Source organism: Patiria miniata, unplaced genomic scaffold, assembly GCF_015706575.1.
Source record: "Patiria miniata isolate m_02_andy unplaced genomic scaffold, ASM1570657v1 HiC_scaffold_8, whole genome shotgun sequence".
NCBI classification, from domain to species: Eukaryota; Metazoa; Echinodermata; class Asteroidea; order Valvatida; family Asterinidae; genus Patiria; species Patiria miniata.
The window spans coordinates 8,008,397-8,028,413 of NW_024037075.1; the positions used below are offsets into that span (position 1 = coordinate 8,008,397).

General features: G+C 39.2%; 1 protein-coding gene across 1 annotated transcript; it reads left to right on the forward strand.

Annotated features, from left to right (window-relative positions):
- The first annotated feature begins 1,562 nt into the window (after positions 1-1,562).
- Positions 1,563-19,377, forward strand: LOC119719236 (protein chiffon-like). The gene is made up of 14 exons (XM_038188608.1): positions 1,563-1,691; positions 3,543-3,674; positions 4,180-4,316; positions 4,936-5,084; positions 5,519-5,561; positions 7,372-7,416; positions 8,375-8,441; positions 8,875-8,939; positions 9,514-9,556; positions 9,779-9,824; positions 11,009-11,203; positions 11,957-12,077; positions 12,642-12,790; positions 14,211-19,377. Exons 2-14 carry the CDS (start codon positions 3,608-3,610, stop codon positions 17,254-17,256), a joined length of 4,173 nt encoding a protein of 1,390 aa, XP_038044536.1. The 5' UTR covers positions 1,563-1,691; positions 3,543-3,607; the 3' UTR covers positions 17,257-19,377.
- Positions 19,378-20,017: the final 640 nt, after the last annotated feature.

Here is a 20,017-nt window from a genome sequence, read left to right on the forward strand (position 1 = left end):
TAGTCAGTGTCCATTATTCAGTAATGTTTGTTGTTATCCTACAAGCTAGTTGCCTTTCATACCAAAAGTCTCTACCACACAAGGTGGTCTAGGTGTGGTTGTCAGTGATAGCTGTGATCGTATTTTACTACAAAGATGTATAGGGAGGGGAAGGTAGTCTATGTAATAGACCCTGGCAAAGCAACCATGGTCTTTGATACGTAAACAGATTCGACGATTACTTATGCAACTTGACTGCGTATGACCTAGAGAAACTGACCAATCAGCAGGCGCCTTCTATACGCGCGTAATTGGAGCTCCCCGTATGCATAAACATCACGGCGCACGATGAGTAGCATTTTTGTACAGGTTGTTGTATTGCAAAAACGTGGCATCAAAATTGACCAATCACAATCTAAGTCCTGATTTCGGAATGAAATGATGTCACGCATGCTTAGATATAACAGACATCATACATGAGACTTGGCTCCGTGGATAACGGGTGATACTCATACTAAGGGGAAGGCACCCCACCCCACAAATTTCCAGCACCCCCCCCCCTCCCTCACCCCCAAAAATCCATGAATTTTGCCTCTCACCCAAGAAGTGTCTTTTTTAAGCAATTAAATCAGAAGAGGAATGTAGATGACTAATTTTTTACTCGATGCTAATGAGCCTATAAAATGTCCCCCCCCCCCCCCCCCCCCCGGCCGCCCCAGGTCTGGTTGCAGGATTTGGTCACGTTTTTCATGCCCCAGGGTGGGGATTTTGGTCACTCAAATTACATGTACATCGTTAACATTGGCGTACTACATGGAAAGGCAATCACTAGTACAGTGCGCCCCATGTATGTATGAATTGGGGTATGGTCGGGGATTGTCACTTAAATTTTGCCCGAGGGGTGGGGATTTTGTCACTTCAAAAGTGACAATCCCCACGTCTTGGGTGAGGCAGCTGGGGGTGGAGGGGTGGGGGAAACAATTGATAGGCGCATAATTGACCTCATTGCTGTTTGTGAGTTAGCCACGCCCCTTAGACAACCCTATGGATTTTTTGTACACTAAGTTTTGTTTGTCTCAGATTTTGTGCGTTCTGCGTCCTATTTGTATATCATGCAATTGGACAATTTTCACAAACTGTTGATGCGATTCAACAGCGATAGGTTAATTCCCTTGACCCTAAGTGTATTAAAATTCTAATTAATGTAATAGGAAATAATTATGAGTAAAGTTCTGAGAAGAAAAGAGCAGCCTCTAGCTTCTGATTTCTGTTTCCCCGTTTAAAAAAAAAAAAGTGCTGGAGTGGGGGAGGGGCTCCCCCCCCCCCCCCCCCCCCCCCCCCCAATTAAACTACCCCTGCTCATGGGCATCGCCAGGATTTTTTGCTAGAGGGGGCAAAGCCCATTTTTCCCCCAAAAAATCCCTATATTTTCCAGCATTTTCCCGATTGATTATTTTTTCGAGGGTGGGCAGGAGGGGGGAAGCGCCCCCCCCCCCCCCCTCGCGACCCCCATGCCCCTGCTCCGCCCATAGGCGCGGGTTCGGTACAGGTAGGTTTGCTTGCCGACTCGTTCAGCCCTTACATTTATACGGACAGTCTGGTACCGAGCTGCGCCGCGCCGTGTACGTGTACAGACAGTACACAAAAAAAAAACACAATAAAGATGGCGGCTATTTGTACCTGATCATCGTCATCATGCATGCTGCATTAAGGTGATCACATCTCTTTATCTTTTTTTCCAGTTATTCTTATCATCTATGAGATAATGCAAACATTATATCAAAATGTTATCTAAGAAGGAAGTATGAAGTGTATTCATTCCACGAAATACAGCGCGGTGGTTTATTTTTCAGACCTCACTTTTTGACCAGCCAGTTTGTTCATCATTCATGTTCATCTGTTCATGGTTTGTTGAACATGTTCAATGTTGAATGTTGAAACTAACTTAGGCTACTTTGAAGTTACTATTAAAGTTTGTCATCCTGCTTAAATCATGTTATTTAATAAGCCAATTCGTTATTCCAACTGCACATGTGCACATCAAGGTTTGATATATAGTGGATATTTTGCCGGAGGTAATGACGGCAAACTAACGTTTACTAAAGGTTTGCCGGCGGTAATCCATATCAACAGAGGGCGCTGTACTCTTTAAGTATGTAGCACATTTGGTGTAGTGGTTACTTAACGACTTTAGTAAGCGGGATGGCCCGGGTTCAATCCCGCTCTCGGCCACATTTTAAAGGTTTTTTTTCCCATCCCCAAATAAATAAGAATATTCTTCTTTTATTATTTTAACATGTCTCAAACATTTTATTGCAGAGTATTACATTTTCTTTTTCAGATTTGTGGCTCTGGAGGATTTTTTTAAATTAAAGGGAAATAAAGTCCGAAATTATAAAATGGTCTGATTCCCATCTTGTGAATACGAAGTTACAACGATAATATTGGCATGGAGCCAGACTAAAATTTGTCACCGGAAAATGTTTAAGTACAAAAAAACAGTAACTGCGCATGTTCAGTGCATATCCGGCAAACTAACGTTTACTAAAGGTTTGCCGTCTCCGGCAAAATATCCACTGCCTTAATTTAATGTTTTTAATCAAATCCTACTTTTTATTGAAATAGATTTCATTTTCTTCTTCGTATTCTGTATTTGTTTAAATGGAAATATTAAAGTCTGAGAACCATTCGGTAAATAGGCTAGTCTGGTTCCAAGAGTCAAAGATCCTGATGTTGAATACTATAGGTCAGGGAACCAGACAGTCGACATTGGCTCCGATGAAATCAGATGCGAAAAAATCAAACATGTTTGATTTCATCCGGTGATTCTGAAATCAATCGGAAACCAGCTCAGAGTCAAATTTACACTGCCTTTAAAATCTAAATTGTAACTTTAACCTGTGATGGTGAAGACAGGGTAAAGTACCAGTTGTGAAGCTGTTGTGGACTTTTAAATTCTTACAAACAAACAAACAAACAAACAAATCCACTATGTGACTGTGAACCAGTCCCTGATTTGTTTCACTCTTGTCCTGGCACTGCACTGAACATGCGCAGTGAAGGTTTTTCGGACTTTAAACAATTTACCAGGAGAAACCTTTTTCTGGTTCCACGCTTACATTGTCCTTGTAACTTTGTATTCAGGAGATGGGAATCAAACCTTGCAATTTCTTCCATAGCCATGAATCAGAAAGAAAAGATGAAATATTGTAAATGTAGGATTTGATTTAAACTAATAAAGGTCGAAAATAAGTATCCGTTGGGAATTTAAAAAATAAATAATATTGAGCATGGGTCTCGAACCCGGATCACTGGAACTACAGTCCAACGTTTTTCCATCTCATAATGTGTACATGTATTGCGATGTGCAGAGGATGACAGGAAGTGCCGAAACAAGACCTTATCAATGCACTGTAAACACTCTGTTATTATTTGGTATTTTGATTTTAAAAATGAGCACTCATTGCTAAGTTTAGCAAATTAAACGCCATCCCTTCTCAAAAATTTGATTAAAAAACAACAATAGAACATTCATTTCCCTTTGGGTTGTGCTTCTTTCACAGGTGTTAGTTGTTAAGTTTGTGACGAAACAATCAAATTGCAAGCTGATGAACTGATGTAAGATGCAATGATGTCATCATCCAAGCAGAAAGGAAAGGGCTCTGGATTAGCTAAACAAGATTCAAAGAAAAAAGGTACTACACACTAAAAATCAAATAAGTCGATCGTACCTACGTCTCACCTCTTTTTACTTATTTGACTGATTAAACCTGTGTAAAGAAGGGAAATTATGTACTGTTCAATTTGATGTAGATTCTATAAATTTCAATTACTATAAAGAGTAGGTTCATTATTTAGATGAGTCGTTTATTGTTTTGAGGGACAAGTGAGACCATTGGTAAAAGTTATTTGTTTGTTTTTAGAATAAGATTGAATTTGATATGTATTTAGTTATTTATTTGTTTAACTGATGTTTATGTCACGATGCAATGGTTATATGCCAGTAATTGCAAATGTAGTTGATATTCTCTTGGATGGAAACATTTAAACTTTGCAAACATTTTCCCCACATAATAATACTTCTATGTGCACACTATGTGCACACTATTTGCATATAATTATTTAGCATTGAAAATACACGCAGATCCAAAAACTCAAAGTGGTATCACTCTGAGATCATGTGAATGTTTTTGTCTCCAGTGACAGAGCCCAGTGCCAAAGGTACATGTAAGAGCCCACATGCAGCCACTTATAAACCACTTAAAGGCAAGTCATTCTACTTGGATGTACGGAGACAGGCTGCTAAACTGAAGAAAGATCTTGAGGATCTGGGTGCAGTAAGTACAGCCTCTTAAATTATGTCAGTTTTAGGTGCATCACCTTGTTGATTTACTCAAGCAAATGCCGAGTGATCGGCTTGTAAGGTTTTGGTTTTTTGACTTAACAGCCTGAATATAGTACATGTATTCCAATTAATTTGGAAATCCTCTTTTAATTTTTTCCTGCCATTACAAAAGTTATGAGCTTTCTAATCCAAATGAAACCAATTTAACAATAATAACAGTTGTTGTTAAATTTCAAAATTTGAAAAGAAGAGCATTCCACTCCTAATTCAGAATGTATTGATGTATTTCAGTCTTTGAGCAAATTGAATCTAAATTGAGTGCAGAATGAAGCAGGTTATTTTAACATATAAAAGTGCAATGTATAAAAAAACATCTGCAGAGAGCAATGTTTTCAGTGCATCTGATGAAGTAGTTGTTGCTGCAAAGCTAATGCAATTATTTTCCTTATTAGTCATCAAAGTGATATTTAATTTTTAAGTGAACTATTACAGAATTCTGTGCCAAACCTACCAAATACCAAAATATAAACCTCTTTTAGAAACCTTTAATAGTTATGTCTATACTTGTGAATTTGTTTCCTATTGTTTGAGGTCTTTGGTTTTGTTATCAGGTTGTAGAAACCTTTCTCAGCAAGGATGTTAGCTATGTTGTGTCTGATCGGCCTGAAGTCCGATTAGAATGTTCTAAGAATGCAGTGTCATTGCATTCTGCAGCTAGTCCTGCTGTGTCGACGCCTAGTCCCTTCAATCAAAGCAAAGAGTAAGTTGAGTGCTGCACTTTCAATTATTAGATTTCAGATACTTGACACATTAAAACTTATCTCTGCAATTCTAAGTTACTTTCAATCAAAGTTCTGACATAAATGCATCAATAGATTGGCCTGAGATCATTTCCAGGCACTATTTATTGAGCATCCTGCATACAGGAATCTTTGCTCTTGGTCAACTGCATTTAGTTAGTATGAAATTATAGTGCCAACAAAACAGTCCAATTTGCAGCTCCATGGGAATGAATCAATGAAACAAACGATCCAATAATAACAAATAAAGCTGTTATAACATCTCAAATTACAGCATAGTTCAAGGTAGGATTTTTTGCAAAAATTGTGTAATGCCTTGTAAAAGGATTAACATTTGTCTTTTGTATTGATTCCTATGGACACGGTAATGTATTTTGTCTTTTCTATATACCAGTTCAGGGAATGGAGCTGCAGATTCTGGAGGGAGAGAAGGCATGGTAAGTTGGTACATGTCAACTGCACTGTCCATCTTCTTCAACAAATTCAATATTTTGCCTGGCTGATTTTCAACTTGTTAAAAACTCCTTTTTTGGCGAGCTGCGAAGCAGATGCGAGCCTATGTAATACCAATTTCCGTCCGTCTGTCCGGGCGCCCGTCCGTCCGGGCGTCCGTCCGTCCGGCCGTCCGCGTTCAGATAAAAATGTTGAAGTTTTTGGTTCTAGTTAACTTGGGGAAAAAAATTAAATGCAGTTGTCAGGTATCATCTCTAGGCCTATAACTTCAGTTAGGTTCATATCATTGCAGTAAATTTTATGATTTTATTGAGGAACTTTAATTCAAGGAAATGGTAAAGTTTTTAATTGTTACATGTACACGTATACTGGTATAACATGTACATGTGTGTATACCGGTATAACATGTACATGTACACTATGCATTTTGGGGATGTGCATGAGCTTCTGGTTTGATCTTTTAGTTTTATGGGGTTGGAGTAGGGATGGGGTAGGGGAGGGTGGGGTGGGGTGGGGTGGGGGATAGGGTTGGAGTTAGGGTTTAAGTGAGTAGGATGAGTAGGGGAGCTAGGATGGGCGGGGCGGGGCGGGGTGGGGTGGGGTGGGGATAGGAGAGGGGTTGGAATACTGGGTTTGGGTGGGGTGGGGATTTGTAGGGGTGGGGTGGGAACAGGTAGGGAGAGACAGGTAGGGGGAGACAGGTAGGGAGAGGATGGGCATGGATGAAGGGGTTGGGTTAGGAGGGGGTTGGGCAGGGGGCGGGATATAGGATCGGAGTAGGGGTTGGGTTGGGGATGTGTAGGGATGGGTTGTAGGGGTTGGATAAAGGGAGGGGGCAGTATATAGGGATCAGAGTAGGGGTTGCATGGGGTCAGGTGGGGATGTATGGGTGGGGGAATGGGGTGGGCGGGATATTGGAATCGAGTAAGGGTTAGGGTGGGGATGTGTAGAAGTGGGTAAGGACAGATAGGGGAAGATAGGGTAGGTGGGTGTAGGGGGTTGGGGTTGGGGAGGGTACGGGTCAGGGGAGGGGGAAGGAGATAGGGATTGGAGTTTGGGTGGGGTTTGGATGTGTAGGTGATAGGGTGGGGATGATTAGGGGAGGATGGAATGGGTGTGGGTAGGGGGTGGGTGGGGGGGGGGGGGTGGGGATGGGGTAAGGTTTGGGGGAGGTGGTGATGGTGCTGTGTCTACATGTACATGTATACCCATTCTTGTTCTGCATTTGTGGCGACTACACAAGAGTTTTCCCATGGTAATACAAGTATGGGGAGCAGAAGACACTGTTGGGGATGCAAAAATCCACAACTGGGTCCTAATTACTCTAACAATGGAAAACTCCCCCATAATACAGTGACGGCTAACCTATATTCACATGTATTTATTAGGTAATCTGTTGACTTTTTATGTTGACATTTAAAAACTGACCCCTACACCTAGGCACATCAACAAGAATCCTGATCCCCTTCCATCATGCCCATCCCCAACCCTACCTTCAGCCTCCCTTCCTGCCTTGGACAGCGAGCCATGGCGGCTTCGCCGTTCTAGTTTCTAGTTTGGGTGTATGTAACTCTCCTTAAATAAAGCCTACATTTTGAGTTACTTTTGCGCACTGACAGATCTGCTCGGTCAGTGCTGATTCCTGGTCCCCATTATCAATTCCAATAGGGAGGTGGGAACCAGTCTACCCTTCGAGAACTATATTATTGTTTGACCACAAATAATTCCTAGATTGTAAAGTAATTATTACATTCATAAGTGCTTGATTGTTGATTATCTTTCTGTTTCCCTTAGGTAACACGAGGAAAGGCTATTGTGCAGAAAGCAACCATATCTCAGGTAATGTCTTTTTCGAAAATTCTTGAATTACTACATGTTCATTGCCTCTAAATTTTACAGAAAATTTTATTTGTTTACATACAGGGTGTATCCAAAAAAAGTTACTCCAAAAATAATGGGTTAATATGTCAAACTTATGAATTTGAACACTGTCAAAGTGGCTCCATCTGAAAGGGTTGGTCATTAGGTGCCCACATTGTTGCAAGAAAATCACGAGCAGAGCATAATACTCCCATTTTGGTGTCTACAGTGATAGCGCATTCTTCTGACGGTTAATCTTACCACTTATTCAACAAACTTGGAAAAAGAGTTGTTTTGGCCTTTGTTTTACAATCAGTGGTGCTCAGTCAACCAGAATGAAGATAAATGAAAGCTGATGAACCATCCTTTTAGATGGAGTCACTTTGACATTGTACAATTTCCTAACTTTTCCATATTAACGCATTGTTTTCAGATTATCTTCTTTTTTTTAACACACCCTGTATATTTCAAAATGAATTACATATTATTGCCTGGTGGGTATATTGCAAGAAAATAACTTTTAAAAGTAGGCGCAGTATGTGTGTACCTTAATATGATAATTTTAGACCTGTGTGTCCAAAATTTGTCGGTTGCACCACGAAGTGACGTGTCATGTGCACAAAGTCCATAGACGATACGTCACTTCGTGGTACACCCGACGAATTAATGTACTCTGAAACAGTATGTTAGGGTGCTTTTGCCATTGACCACTTTCCCAGTGCTTTATGTACATGCACTTCCAGTGTTGTTTGCATTGCTCAAGTTTGATATCCCTCAACTTCACATCTCCAGTCACCCGAAAACTCAACAACTCACAATCTTCTTTGTTGTAATCTGTAGTGTAATTTATTGTTTAGAAACAGACTTGCTAACTTATAAGTTAATAGTTAGTCTCAGGATAATGATACTCCAAGTATTGCATTTGTTATCTTTACAGACATATGGAACCAGCAATGTGTTGGCCAATGCACGCAACTGGGACGTTACCATCCATTTCATTGACAGTATCCTTGGCTGCTGTTATTCACAGTAAAAGCAAATCATTGCATAGGGATTACGCTCATATCCTTGTGAGGAACGCTTTTGTTAGAATCAATAACTCTTTCCTATGCTGAAGTATGTTACATGTACACAGACCCTGAATTATAGGCATCTGTCATCAATCCTATCATATGATGCAGCCTGTAACTCACAATGTTTGAAATCTGTACTGATGTGGGCGGCATTGGCATATCTGGCTTAAACACACTCAGAGAGCAAGATCTCGATGTAAACCTTGGGTGGTTTCTGACTAAAATTTTATACACATGAGTCCATTGATGATTTAGAACCACATGCGCAACATTCTTTGGGTTTTTAGGGGGGGGGTGATGGAAATGGATTTGATGTGTATGATGAACACATATTGTGTTATTAACCTTAACCTTTTTAAAATAGCTGTCTTGAAGTATATAAACAAGGAGAAGCAAAAGATGAGAGATGCTGGAGTCAGCTTGCCACAGGTGAGGAAGATAAATCCAAATACATGTACTGTAAAAAATCTGATGTAGATGTGGTTCATGTGTTATTTAATCTGTTTGCACTACAAAGCAAGCGGTCATGGGTTCAGGTCCCACCCAAGTAAGCTTGTCAAGTTTTTCAGATCTCCATTGTGCCCTTCACCGACGCGTATATTTATAGGACCCAAGTAAGCTTGTGATTTTTTTCTCACAAGTCCTTGGAGAACACTGACTATACAGTGTTAGAAAATGCAGTGGCGCACCCAAGGGGGGACTCGGGGGGGGGGGGGGGGGGGGCTTGAGCCCCCCCCAAGAGGTTGTCAATTTTTTTTTTAAATTTGGGAGTAATTTTTTTTTTTTTTAGTCCCACGATTTGACCTCGGTGATATGTATGTGGCCTATTTTCGAGTAGTATAATAGGGGGGTAAGTGGTGCCACCAACGTCAAAATACCCCCCCCCCCAAAAAAAAAAATGCATCAGTGAAGAGCAAAACCCAATATTGAAATGTCAACCATACTAACATTATGTCTTGGAAATTGTTGCCATATTGGTGACTTTTCATTGATTTGTTTTTAGACGCAAAATCAGGGAAAGAAAGACACGGCAAACCCGTCTAAAGGTATGTTTGACTCTTATTCCTATGATCTTCTGAAATGGTTAATTTAGAAACAGAAATAGGATGTAAACTATTGAAAGAAGTTTGTTTCCAAGTTTACGTAGGAGCCATGTTATTTATTGATCACTGTAACTGTAAGTGGGTTAGAATTTCAGCTGTGTGGAAATGACTATTTTTAATTTGAGTGTAATTTTTTCTGGGACTATTGCTATTTTCCATCTGCAGAGAGGAAGTTATCCAAGCCATCTCTTAAGGTGGAGGATGCATCAGGGTAAGTGGTCCTTTCATGATTTATATGTGTTGACATCAATATGTCTACAGAAATGTTGGATCAAATGCTTTGGTATTATCCTGACCAGTGTGTTTATTCATTCCTTGATCTTTTAAAGACCCAGAGTGTCATAATCATGTAACGCAAGGTACCTGGGTGCACTGGATGTGAAATCAAGTATACATGCTGGCGGTGCATCTGAACTCACAGATCAAACTAAAATGGTCAAACATGGCACGGTTGATTGAACCAAACCAAACTTAGTTTTACAGTTTGTCACGTTTAGCAAAAGCTGAATTGTTGACTGTAACCTATGCGCAGTGAATATGAACTTGAAGGTTGCATTGTTCTTATTTGTTGATGAAATGAAAATATGAATACATCAGTTGCATCAACATCTTTAAAAAGGTATCACAACCAATTTCTTGTTTTCAGAATTTTGCTATGGTTGCGAAAATCTAGCACATTACCGTCGTCACTAGCAACAAAATCATAAAATTTAGGATTGAAAATTAATAGGACTGCTGCAAACTGCTTACTGACTGGATGGACCTGAAATATACAAATCTAAAAAATTAATGCGGCCTGACGTTGCGAACTTAATAAGTCCTTCAAAAGCAAAATTTAGGATTCTGAGAAATGTACAGTTGTGAGAAATGACCACCTGCGGGTAGGACCAGTTATATTTTTAACTGAAAGGATGCTAAGTTCTGCATCAGCATCAAAGGTAATTTACTTTAAAAATGGTTTTGAGTGAAAAAAGACTGCGGAATGAGGTAATTTCTTAAGAAATCAGTAGAGTCTTCTCCTCTGCATAATAGGTCCAGATAGTTCCACAGTGAAGACATTGTCTACTTGATTCACTGGCCATTCGTAGATCTTTCTTTGGCTCGTAAATGCTTTCAATTTGTTAAAAAATGTAATTAAGTATTAATTTATGGGAATTGGTACACGTATCAGCTGTTTTACATTTACAGTGGATGGAAAACAACGCAAGTAAATTCCTACAGTGTGGTTCTAAGACTGAAGCAAACACATATTGCCTCACCTTATAATTGTTATTATTTAGATAAGATCAAAATGCTCTTCCTACTCATCCATGAGATTTTACTAGTATCAAATGGATTTATTAACTTGGTAGTTCACAGTATGAATGATGTCATTATTTTGTTGACAATTTGCAGCCATTACCGGCCATCTACTAAGGAGATGACATCGTGGCCTCGAGTGACATTTGATGGATATGCCAGTAGCTGTCCATTTGATGTCCTAGTTCCTGGAGACAAGGCTGATAAGAGGACTGTGAATACACATGAACAGGGAGCTCAGGCTAGAGCTGATCAGCAGAGAAGACAGAAAGACCGTGTGGATACGCCGAGGTTAGTCAGTTAATATCAGGTATTCTCTGCATGTCATGTCCAGGGTGCTAATATATATAAATAAGGGATTATCAGAAATGATGGATAAACTGGATAAGTATGGGGCTGGGTGAAATTTGCTATTTACATCATCATCATGTGTGGTTATATCACCAGGCCCATGTACTACATCTTTGCATTATTATATGAGATACACATTGTTGATGGTGTGGCGGACAGGATATCCATGCAAAGTGGTGACTTAATGGGCTACATTTCCCAAGCCACATACGTCTCCTGCACCGACATCACTTGTAATGGTCCCCACTCTCCGTGGATCACTGCACTTGTTCATCACACAAAAAGCTCTTACTCTCTGCTGGCAGTTACTTGCCCACGATCGTTGCTTACACCTACCAAACACTGCTGTCAAACTGAGTTTCTTGGAGATAATTGTTACAAATGTCAGAAATCTGTCTACATGAATTGAAGGTTGCTCATTGGAATTCCTTCCAGCACACTTGTAATCAATTAAGACTACTGTTATGCATTGTAATTAGCAAGCCCTTGCTTCAAAGTATGAGAAATTCCAGATTTTTGTCCGAAATCAGATTCTTGAATCTCAGATTTTAAAATAATGTTGTATAGAGAGACCTCACTGATAGAAAAAACTAATTTAAGAAGTATTGCACCTTGTCCAACTTTCGGACCTATGAAATTCCTTTTCTTCCAAACTACATTATGGTAATCATTTGTGTGGTCATATTCAATTAGAGTTGCTGCAAGGAAGCAGATACAAGTGCCTACCCCAGGCAGACAACGAGATGTAGGTGTCAAGGATACTAGGAAGGGCTACTGTGAGTGCTGTCTGACAAAGTATGCAGATCTAGAAAAGGTCAGTTTTATCTGCTAGCTCAGGGTTTGACTTAAGCAGTAGCCTGCTAGCCAACTGCTAGTCAAAGCAGGGACGGGCTAGTCAAACTATTCCTTAAGTAGCCCGGCTGGCGAGTCAAACATAACTGGGCTACGGCAAAGATGAAAGGACAGGAAGAAAAAAATCATTACATTCAGAAAGCAAACCTGTATCAATTTGTGTCAAATTTTATTAACTGTTAAATGTTAAATTATTAGATCTGTTTTATCAAAAACACTGACAAGATTGCCTCAGGATACACATTTTACATGTACGTACATTGTTGTTTATGTGACACTGTTTAAAAGAAAAACATGAGGGCTAGTGAAAATGCCCGCGGGCTAGTTAAGAGTCCGTTTCAGTAGCCCGGCTAGCTAGCTTGTGAAACAAAAATTAAGGTTGAACCCTGCTTACTAGCTAGGCAATTCCAAACATCCTGAAGGTCTTATGTCTAAAGTGGACACACAGCAGAAAAAGTGAAAATAGACTTAGGATTTTTGGAGTATAATTTGAAGATCTTGTTGTAATATATAACCTTTCATCCAGCACCTTGCCGGGGAACAACACAGAAGCTTTGTGCGAGAGAATAACCATTATGTGAACCTGGACCTGATGATTGATGAAGGACCTAACATGGATCAGTTTCTGGAGGATGTCGTGCAGCACCATGAATGGCAGAAACTAGAAGGAATTCGGTAAGAAACTATATCATGATATGTTGTGCTTCTTCGGTATTCATCATATTCAGGGAGTTCACATCGTATTCCTACTTTTTGTCCATTCCACTGTACCAGACTTTGTGCTTCAATGTGCACTTAGCAAGGAATTTGTGCGCATAGCTAGATAGCCAGGAGTGTGTGCACATAGATGGCAAGGAATTGGTGTGACTAGTTTTAAACCGAGATGTGCCCAAACCTATCTATTTCTTAATGTTAGACACAACTTGAGATTGGTCACATGACAGGAACGGCACAAGTATCCTTCAATAGTACTGCACTCTTTTGTCATTTTGCTGCTGAGGTATTTGATCTCAGAGTTCAGACACTTTAGCTTGAGATTATACCCAAGAAGTCATTTTTGTGATTTAGTTTTTTATTTGCTTTTGACGTTAAGCTTCAATACAGACTTGTCTCCTATGGTAAAGGCTGGCCTGGCAAGTGCTGCATTAAGCAAAATTAATAATCTAAATATATTTCAGTTCAAATTAATTCTTTATTATCCACGTTGAAAATAGCATAGCTTAATTCTCAATATAAAAGTCTTATTAATTTCATTTTTTGAATTGAAGTGGTCAGGGTCAGGCCCTAGAAGCAATGTACTGGGTGAGTCAAAAAGAAAGTGACCGAATTAGAAAAAATATTTCAAAAAACATGTGGCTTGCTCCATTTCATAAAAATGAAGTACATGCTATTGACTAGTAACTGTGAAAATGTCACATAATTTGCATAATCTTTTCTCAACTTTTTTCTATTTTAATAAAAAGATCACAAAATTCAGCTGTCCACCACTGATCATTTATCATCCTTTGAACTGATGAATACCTATTTAAATACAATGAAACATAGACGTTTTCCCATCTCCATGAATGAACGAAAACTTGCAAAAGGAAAACAGACAAACTTGCCATCAATATTTCAGAAACAAAAGAGTTGACTTGTTCCTCATATTCAAAACACAAGATCTGACAGTAAAAATGATGTTTCACGCTTGACTCACTTGATTAAAATCTCATTTGTATTTGAATGCCTGTGTGTAATTTGTAATTCTCACTCGGCTCAATAGCTTCCAATGGCATTCCATGGACAGCTATAAAGATGGGTTCTTTTAGTAAAACATGCATAACTTTTGATAGCGTGGATCAATATCAGTAATTCTTTTTCTTTTCAGATGAGTGGAAGAACATGCTCCTTTTAAGACAAACTTCTTTAAGGGAAAAAACGATTAATCCAAGACACTTTCTTTTTGACTTGCCCTGTATATACTGTTTCTAGCATGTAGATATATATTCCAAATTGTTTCCCACATGCTGTATGTATGAAACTAAATGAAACTACATTAGTTAATTGCTTTAGAACGTATTGATAACTGATTATTTTGCAATTCCTTTTTTCTTAGGGGAACGGAAGTCATTGATGAAGTTGCATTGATTTCATCACCGGGCAATGCCAAGAAAAGGAAGACATGTCCTGTGCCTGCTAGCAAATTTAATCAACAAGAGGCAGAATCACAGGATACAGATCCATGCAGATCAGGAATAAAGACTTCTAGCAATGACAACACTCAGGAAAGGCCAGCTAAGGATAATGTATCTCCTCAACATCTTGAATCCACATACAGTGTAGATCAGTCTGCCTCTTGTGGAGTGTCTCCATTGAGAAGGTCTTTAAGATTACAAGCTCCTGCTGTTGAGAGTAGTCCCACTGCAGTTAGTAATCCAAATAATGAGAGGGTAACGTCTGTACCAGGTGCCGTATCCAACAAGCATGTGACTGCAGACAATCAGCCAAGTGGTGTCCAAGGGGAGAACATTGTACGTGAGTCTGCAAGCAATGACAAAAGATTGAGAGACAAATTACACTCGGGGAATTCTGGCAGTAGTCAGAGTCCCCCATTGAGGCATTCAAGAAGGCCGAGGAGCCAAAGTCAAGGAACTCTATCATCAACACCTACAAGCAATCCACAGGTTACATTAGCAGAACCTTACCATTCGCCTTGTGAGTTGATAGATAAAAGCTTAACTAGAGGAGTACCTGACTTGTCTGATTCCCCTGAGCCTGAGAGAACTCGCAAGAGGCGGACTTCCAAACTCTCCCTGTCTGCAAGGAGGCAATCACAAAAGCAAGCGAATACTCCAACTGAAGTGGTATCAGCTGATAAAGAATCTTGTGAGCAGCCTGCTAACCAGAGTAGAGTACAGGAAAGTGACCAAGTATTTGCACATACACCCAGTGGTACTGGCAAAAGAGAAAGGTCTCTTCGCCTGTCACTGACTGCGAGAAAGCGGCTCTTAAAGAGAAAAGAGTTGGAATATTCACAGCAAGCTTCAGATATACACAGCAAAGCACATGAAGGCACTTTCACTGGTGAAAAAGATTCCAACCTTCGTCAGAGTCAAAGAACCTCAGCAGACCCTAAGCACAGGTTGGAGGCTGATGCAAACACACATGGAATCGATGCCTTGACAAGCTCTTCTAAGAATCCTCAACAACATGGATCACAGCAAACAAGTACTTCTGTGCCAAGATCATCAAAAAGGAAGAGGGAATCAAATGATAAATACGCTAGCAAGAATCCAAAGCGTAGAATTACAGATACACAGTACCAAACGCACGTGAGCCATAAAGAGAGAGAAAAATTGGCAGGAAAAATATCACAGCAATCCAGGACTATTGAAAAGAATGTCCCCACAAATGTAGAGGGATCTCCTGGGCAGAGGACAAGCCAAGATGTTTTCAAAGAAAACAAAAAACAAGTTCCCAACCAAATTGGTTGTGAACTATCAACTCGGCAACCAAACTTAGAGTCCATCTTTAACAGTGATCCAACTGTGGTAGAGTCAAGTTTCCTAGGATTTGCGAGTGATGATATTACTGAGACAGAACAGCGTTTACAGCAGCTGAGTGCTTTGTCGACCTCATATACCAGTAAACTTCAGGAAGCTGCCCTTAATGTCTGCTGTATACCTTCCTCGGAGCTTAACATACCAGAAGACGATGATTCTGGCAGTAACTCCTCAGACATGAGTGAAATACAAGAGGTGGTGGTAGGGATGGCTCTCAGAAACCTTGCTAACTTCCCTTCTGATGGATCCGATTGGGAAGCTAAGGTAGGGGGATTCATGTCAGTCAGACTGGATGAAGCCATGCAGGTCAAGCAGAAAGAATCATTCTTGACACAAGTTTGTATGCAAGAAAAGGAAAACATGAAGGGGAACAACTACCAAGAAATCCTGCACAATTCTGGCAAAGGGGCAGAACAAGCAAACATGACTAAACAAACAACAATCAAGATCAAGTCTGTCACTCCAACAGACAAGTCTGGGCCAAAGGAACCAGAGATAAGATTGGCATCAGCAGATGCCAGAGCTCCTCAACCAAGGCGCGTGCTCAACTATGAATCCAATCACGCAGGAAGGTCCAAGAGAAAGAAGTCTAACTTAGAGAATCAGGCAAGCAAACCTCGGTCTTCCCTTGCCCTCGTTTCAACAAATCCAGGATTATCATCTTCACCAGTGAAGTCTCCGAAGCTTGTCTGTAGCACTCCCAAAAAGACAAAGAAGACTCCAAGTCCTAACAAGTACAAACTGGTGTTTTCACCAGAAACACCAAAGGAGGAAAGGGAGATCATTCTTGAACATTACGTGCATGATGTCTCTGAAGAGGAAATTGATTTCCCCAAATTCTCAAGTCCTCGGCAATCAAATGTCATACTCTCTCCTATCAAAAACTTCGCTAAGAGTATCTCCAAGAAATCTTGCAGTCAATCTCCTTACAAATTGAAGGCCTCAAGAGGACTGAGAGAGCTACCTCCAAGGAGATCTCTGTTTCGTAGGAGGCGACATTCCACATCATCTATGCCAGGTAGAGTCTTCCATTTTCTATTGAGTCCACCAGGTTCTCCTAGGAAGAGAGATCCTCCAGTTCCCTCCTCGCCTCTCAAATTGAGTTCTGCCAACCCTAGTCACTCATTTGTTACTCAGCTGGGAGACTCATCACATCAGATCACTTACCTTCCAGCCAATGAGCACCACAAAGTCTCGCCCATCTTTTGCACTAGCTCCAAACCCAATTTCTCTTCACACATCCTTCATCCCGGGAACAAAAAGAGACGCAGTGACAGGCTAAGGAGACCAAGTAGTAGTCAACCTGTGGCAGGTAACTGCACTTTGGATCATCCACCTGCCAAATCATGGTCTCTCTGTGTAGCCTTTGATGATGACATTTGTTGCAGTGAAGATGTACGTGTATATGACTTTGTAGATGATAAAGAAGGCAAGGCAGAGACTAGTACTGACCGATCAAGTCAAACACACAAGGTTACCTGTCATAACAAGAAGTCCCCAACAAAGTCCAAGTCTAACTGTACTACAAATCAGAAGACACAGAATCCTTCAGAGCAGGTTGTACAAGAATTTGGTCTGCCTTATTCATTTTTTAGGTGAGGTTTTCAAACCATTTGTACTGATTATTTAAATACAAGAATTACGGGTTAATCACATTTAATATGCATGGATACATTGTTACAAATGTGTTGCTCAATATTTCCAGTTGTGTTGGCTTGATCTTCTAATGGTATGGCAGGAAGATGTTGGTATTCATGATTGCGAGACCTTAGAGGATGACTATTTGATGACCCTTTTGGGTAGTAATCACGAGAAAAACCTATGTTGCCATGGTGACATGCCTTATTTCCTTTGGATGCCTCATGTCATCATATGTAATAATCATTCATATTACTAGAGCTTTAAATTCAGAGATTGATATTCAAAGAAGTACAGTCTCAGAGGTCAAACATACAAGAAAAATATATCCAAAAACGAAGCATTACATCCATCATCTGTACGCCGAAGTAAATTGAAAAACTTGATACTTGTCTTCATCACTATTAAGTGAACATAAAATGTGATCAAGATTTTTTATTATTTTGAAGGAAAAAAATATGTACCCAAACAGTATAGCACAAGTACATGTATTCATTTACAAGTCCTACTTGACAAATGAATGAATGATAAGGCTTTAAATTTGTCAAAACCTTTTTTAACGTTTATTCATTTTGTGAAGATGATAGTTAATATGGTAATATTGGTATTCACGTTATCATTTAATGAAACAAAGTGATTCACATGAAATTGTTGTCCCTTTCTGACAAGCTTCTTCTAAACTTCATCTTCTAAACCCTCATATGAAGAGACTTGGCCACAATAAAACAGTTACACATTTCAAAACATAAGCATATTTCTGAAAATCAGTGTTCTAGCTCTACGCTTGGTAATTTGTGTCATGATGAGTAAAAGTACTGCCTTCATTTATTCATCATGAGGTTTTAATTGACATGGGTGTAATTGATGATAAACATCTGACAATGTGTATTTAAACAAAACATATTTATGAAGGAGATATATGATGAAAATTGTCCTCAAAGGGGAAGGGGAAGCATTGAAAGTAAATGTACAGTGAATATATGTATGAAAAAATGGCAAAGGCAATGCCAAAAAAAGAGGCCCATTATAAGTACAACTTTTCCTCAAAAACAACTTATTTGTTTCGAAGGTCTTATGATTTTATTTTGAGTTTATTCCTTTCAAAATAAATTGAAGCCCTAAGTAATACAGCATTGTTCAAATTGTTTTTGTGTATGATTTTGATATGAAATATTCAGAACTAAACAATGTATTTTGGGGCTTAGATATGAGGTAGAGTGTAGTCTATAGATTCCTTCTCTCTATTCTGTCTTTGTTATCCTGGTTCCAAATCACATTCCGGTGAAATGTATAATTGTATGTCATGTTTTTTAATGATGTGGCATTAAAAATTCATCATTATGCTCCAACTTGTTCAGTTGGAATTAATTAATTAAACAAGTAAAGCTGTGTCCTGCTTTTGTCCATACTTACCGTTTATACCAAATCAGCTTGATGTTATTTGGTGAGTGTAGTTGCATTTGAAAAAAAAACACGGTAACCCAAACAAGTTTTTGTTTCTTCAATTGCTACCTGACTTATTTAGCCATGAGCATTTTTGTTTGAAATGTGGGTAGCAAAGTCTTCTTTACCCTAGCAAAAAACCAAAAAGTGTTCACTTTGACTTTGATTCCTTTCCTTCAATGTGCACATTTTAAGTAAATATTTCTTAAACTGTTAAAAAAAAGACTTGTTACATCAGGTTTCAGTTGAAAACAACTTTGGTGTTAGTAATTTGTCTCTTATTTACAGTACTGTTAAATCTTTCAGGGTGCAGATTTCATTAAGTTGTATGTACTTGGCATGACACAAACAAGACATTGAAGTTGTGATATCTTCTTATTCTGTGACTAAATCTCAGGTTGCAGTTCATACATACTTTCATGTTTTTCATGTAAAAAAATTCAAATAGCAAATAAGTGCCTTTTTGTGATTACATTTTAACATTTTTTTTACTGATGGAGAAATAGTTGTCCTTATTTCTGTATGTGCTACATGAGCGCTGTGTTTATAGTTCTTAATCTTCCTCAGGTAGTCGGTGTTTCTTTTTATGTACCATATTATATCTTTTAAAGTGGATTTTATTAAAAATCAGATAACTGATTTTAGTCTCCATGAGTTATTCATTATGGGTGTTTGCGTCTGTCTTGTAAAATTGATCCTGTGGCATCTTACCCACGAAAGAGTCTCTGATATCCTTGCAATGTCAAACCATTTGTAGAACTCGCCATATAATTATTTGACCTAATGTCCTTATAATTAAGCTTCATAAGCTTACTTTACCCCATACTGTACTTCACAAAACTGTACTAGTTCTGCTTGATGGTGGGGCTGGAGCTCATTCACTAGAACTTCTAAATTTGGGGCTTTTTAAGGCATATAGGACCATTTACTTTTCATGCATTTTGTGCATTTCCAATAATAACACCACTCAAAATCCAAGTATGTTCAAAACCTAACCTGTTGAAGTTTCAGCTTGATGGATATTACACATTTTGAGAAAACAGTGAAAAACAATGCACAACCTTTTGATCACGAAATACAATTTTGTCTAAGCGCTCTTCATTCCAACTGGCAGTCAATTGACCGATTGTTTGAAATCACCTGCATTTCTTGATTTATTTTAAATAACAGCAAGAGCAAGCTGGAAGGAATCATTTCAGTCGGCTTTTTGATCATCGGTAGGTTTCTTTTGGGATAAATGATCATCCTGTAGGCCTATACCTTTAAGTTCTTACTGTCT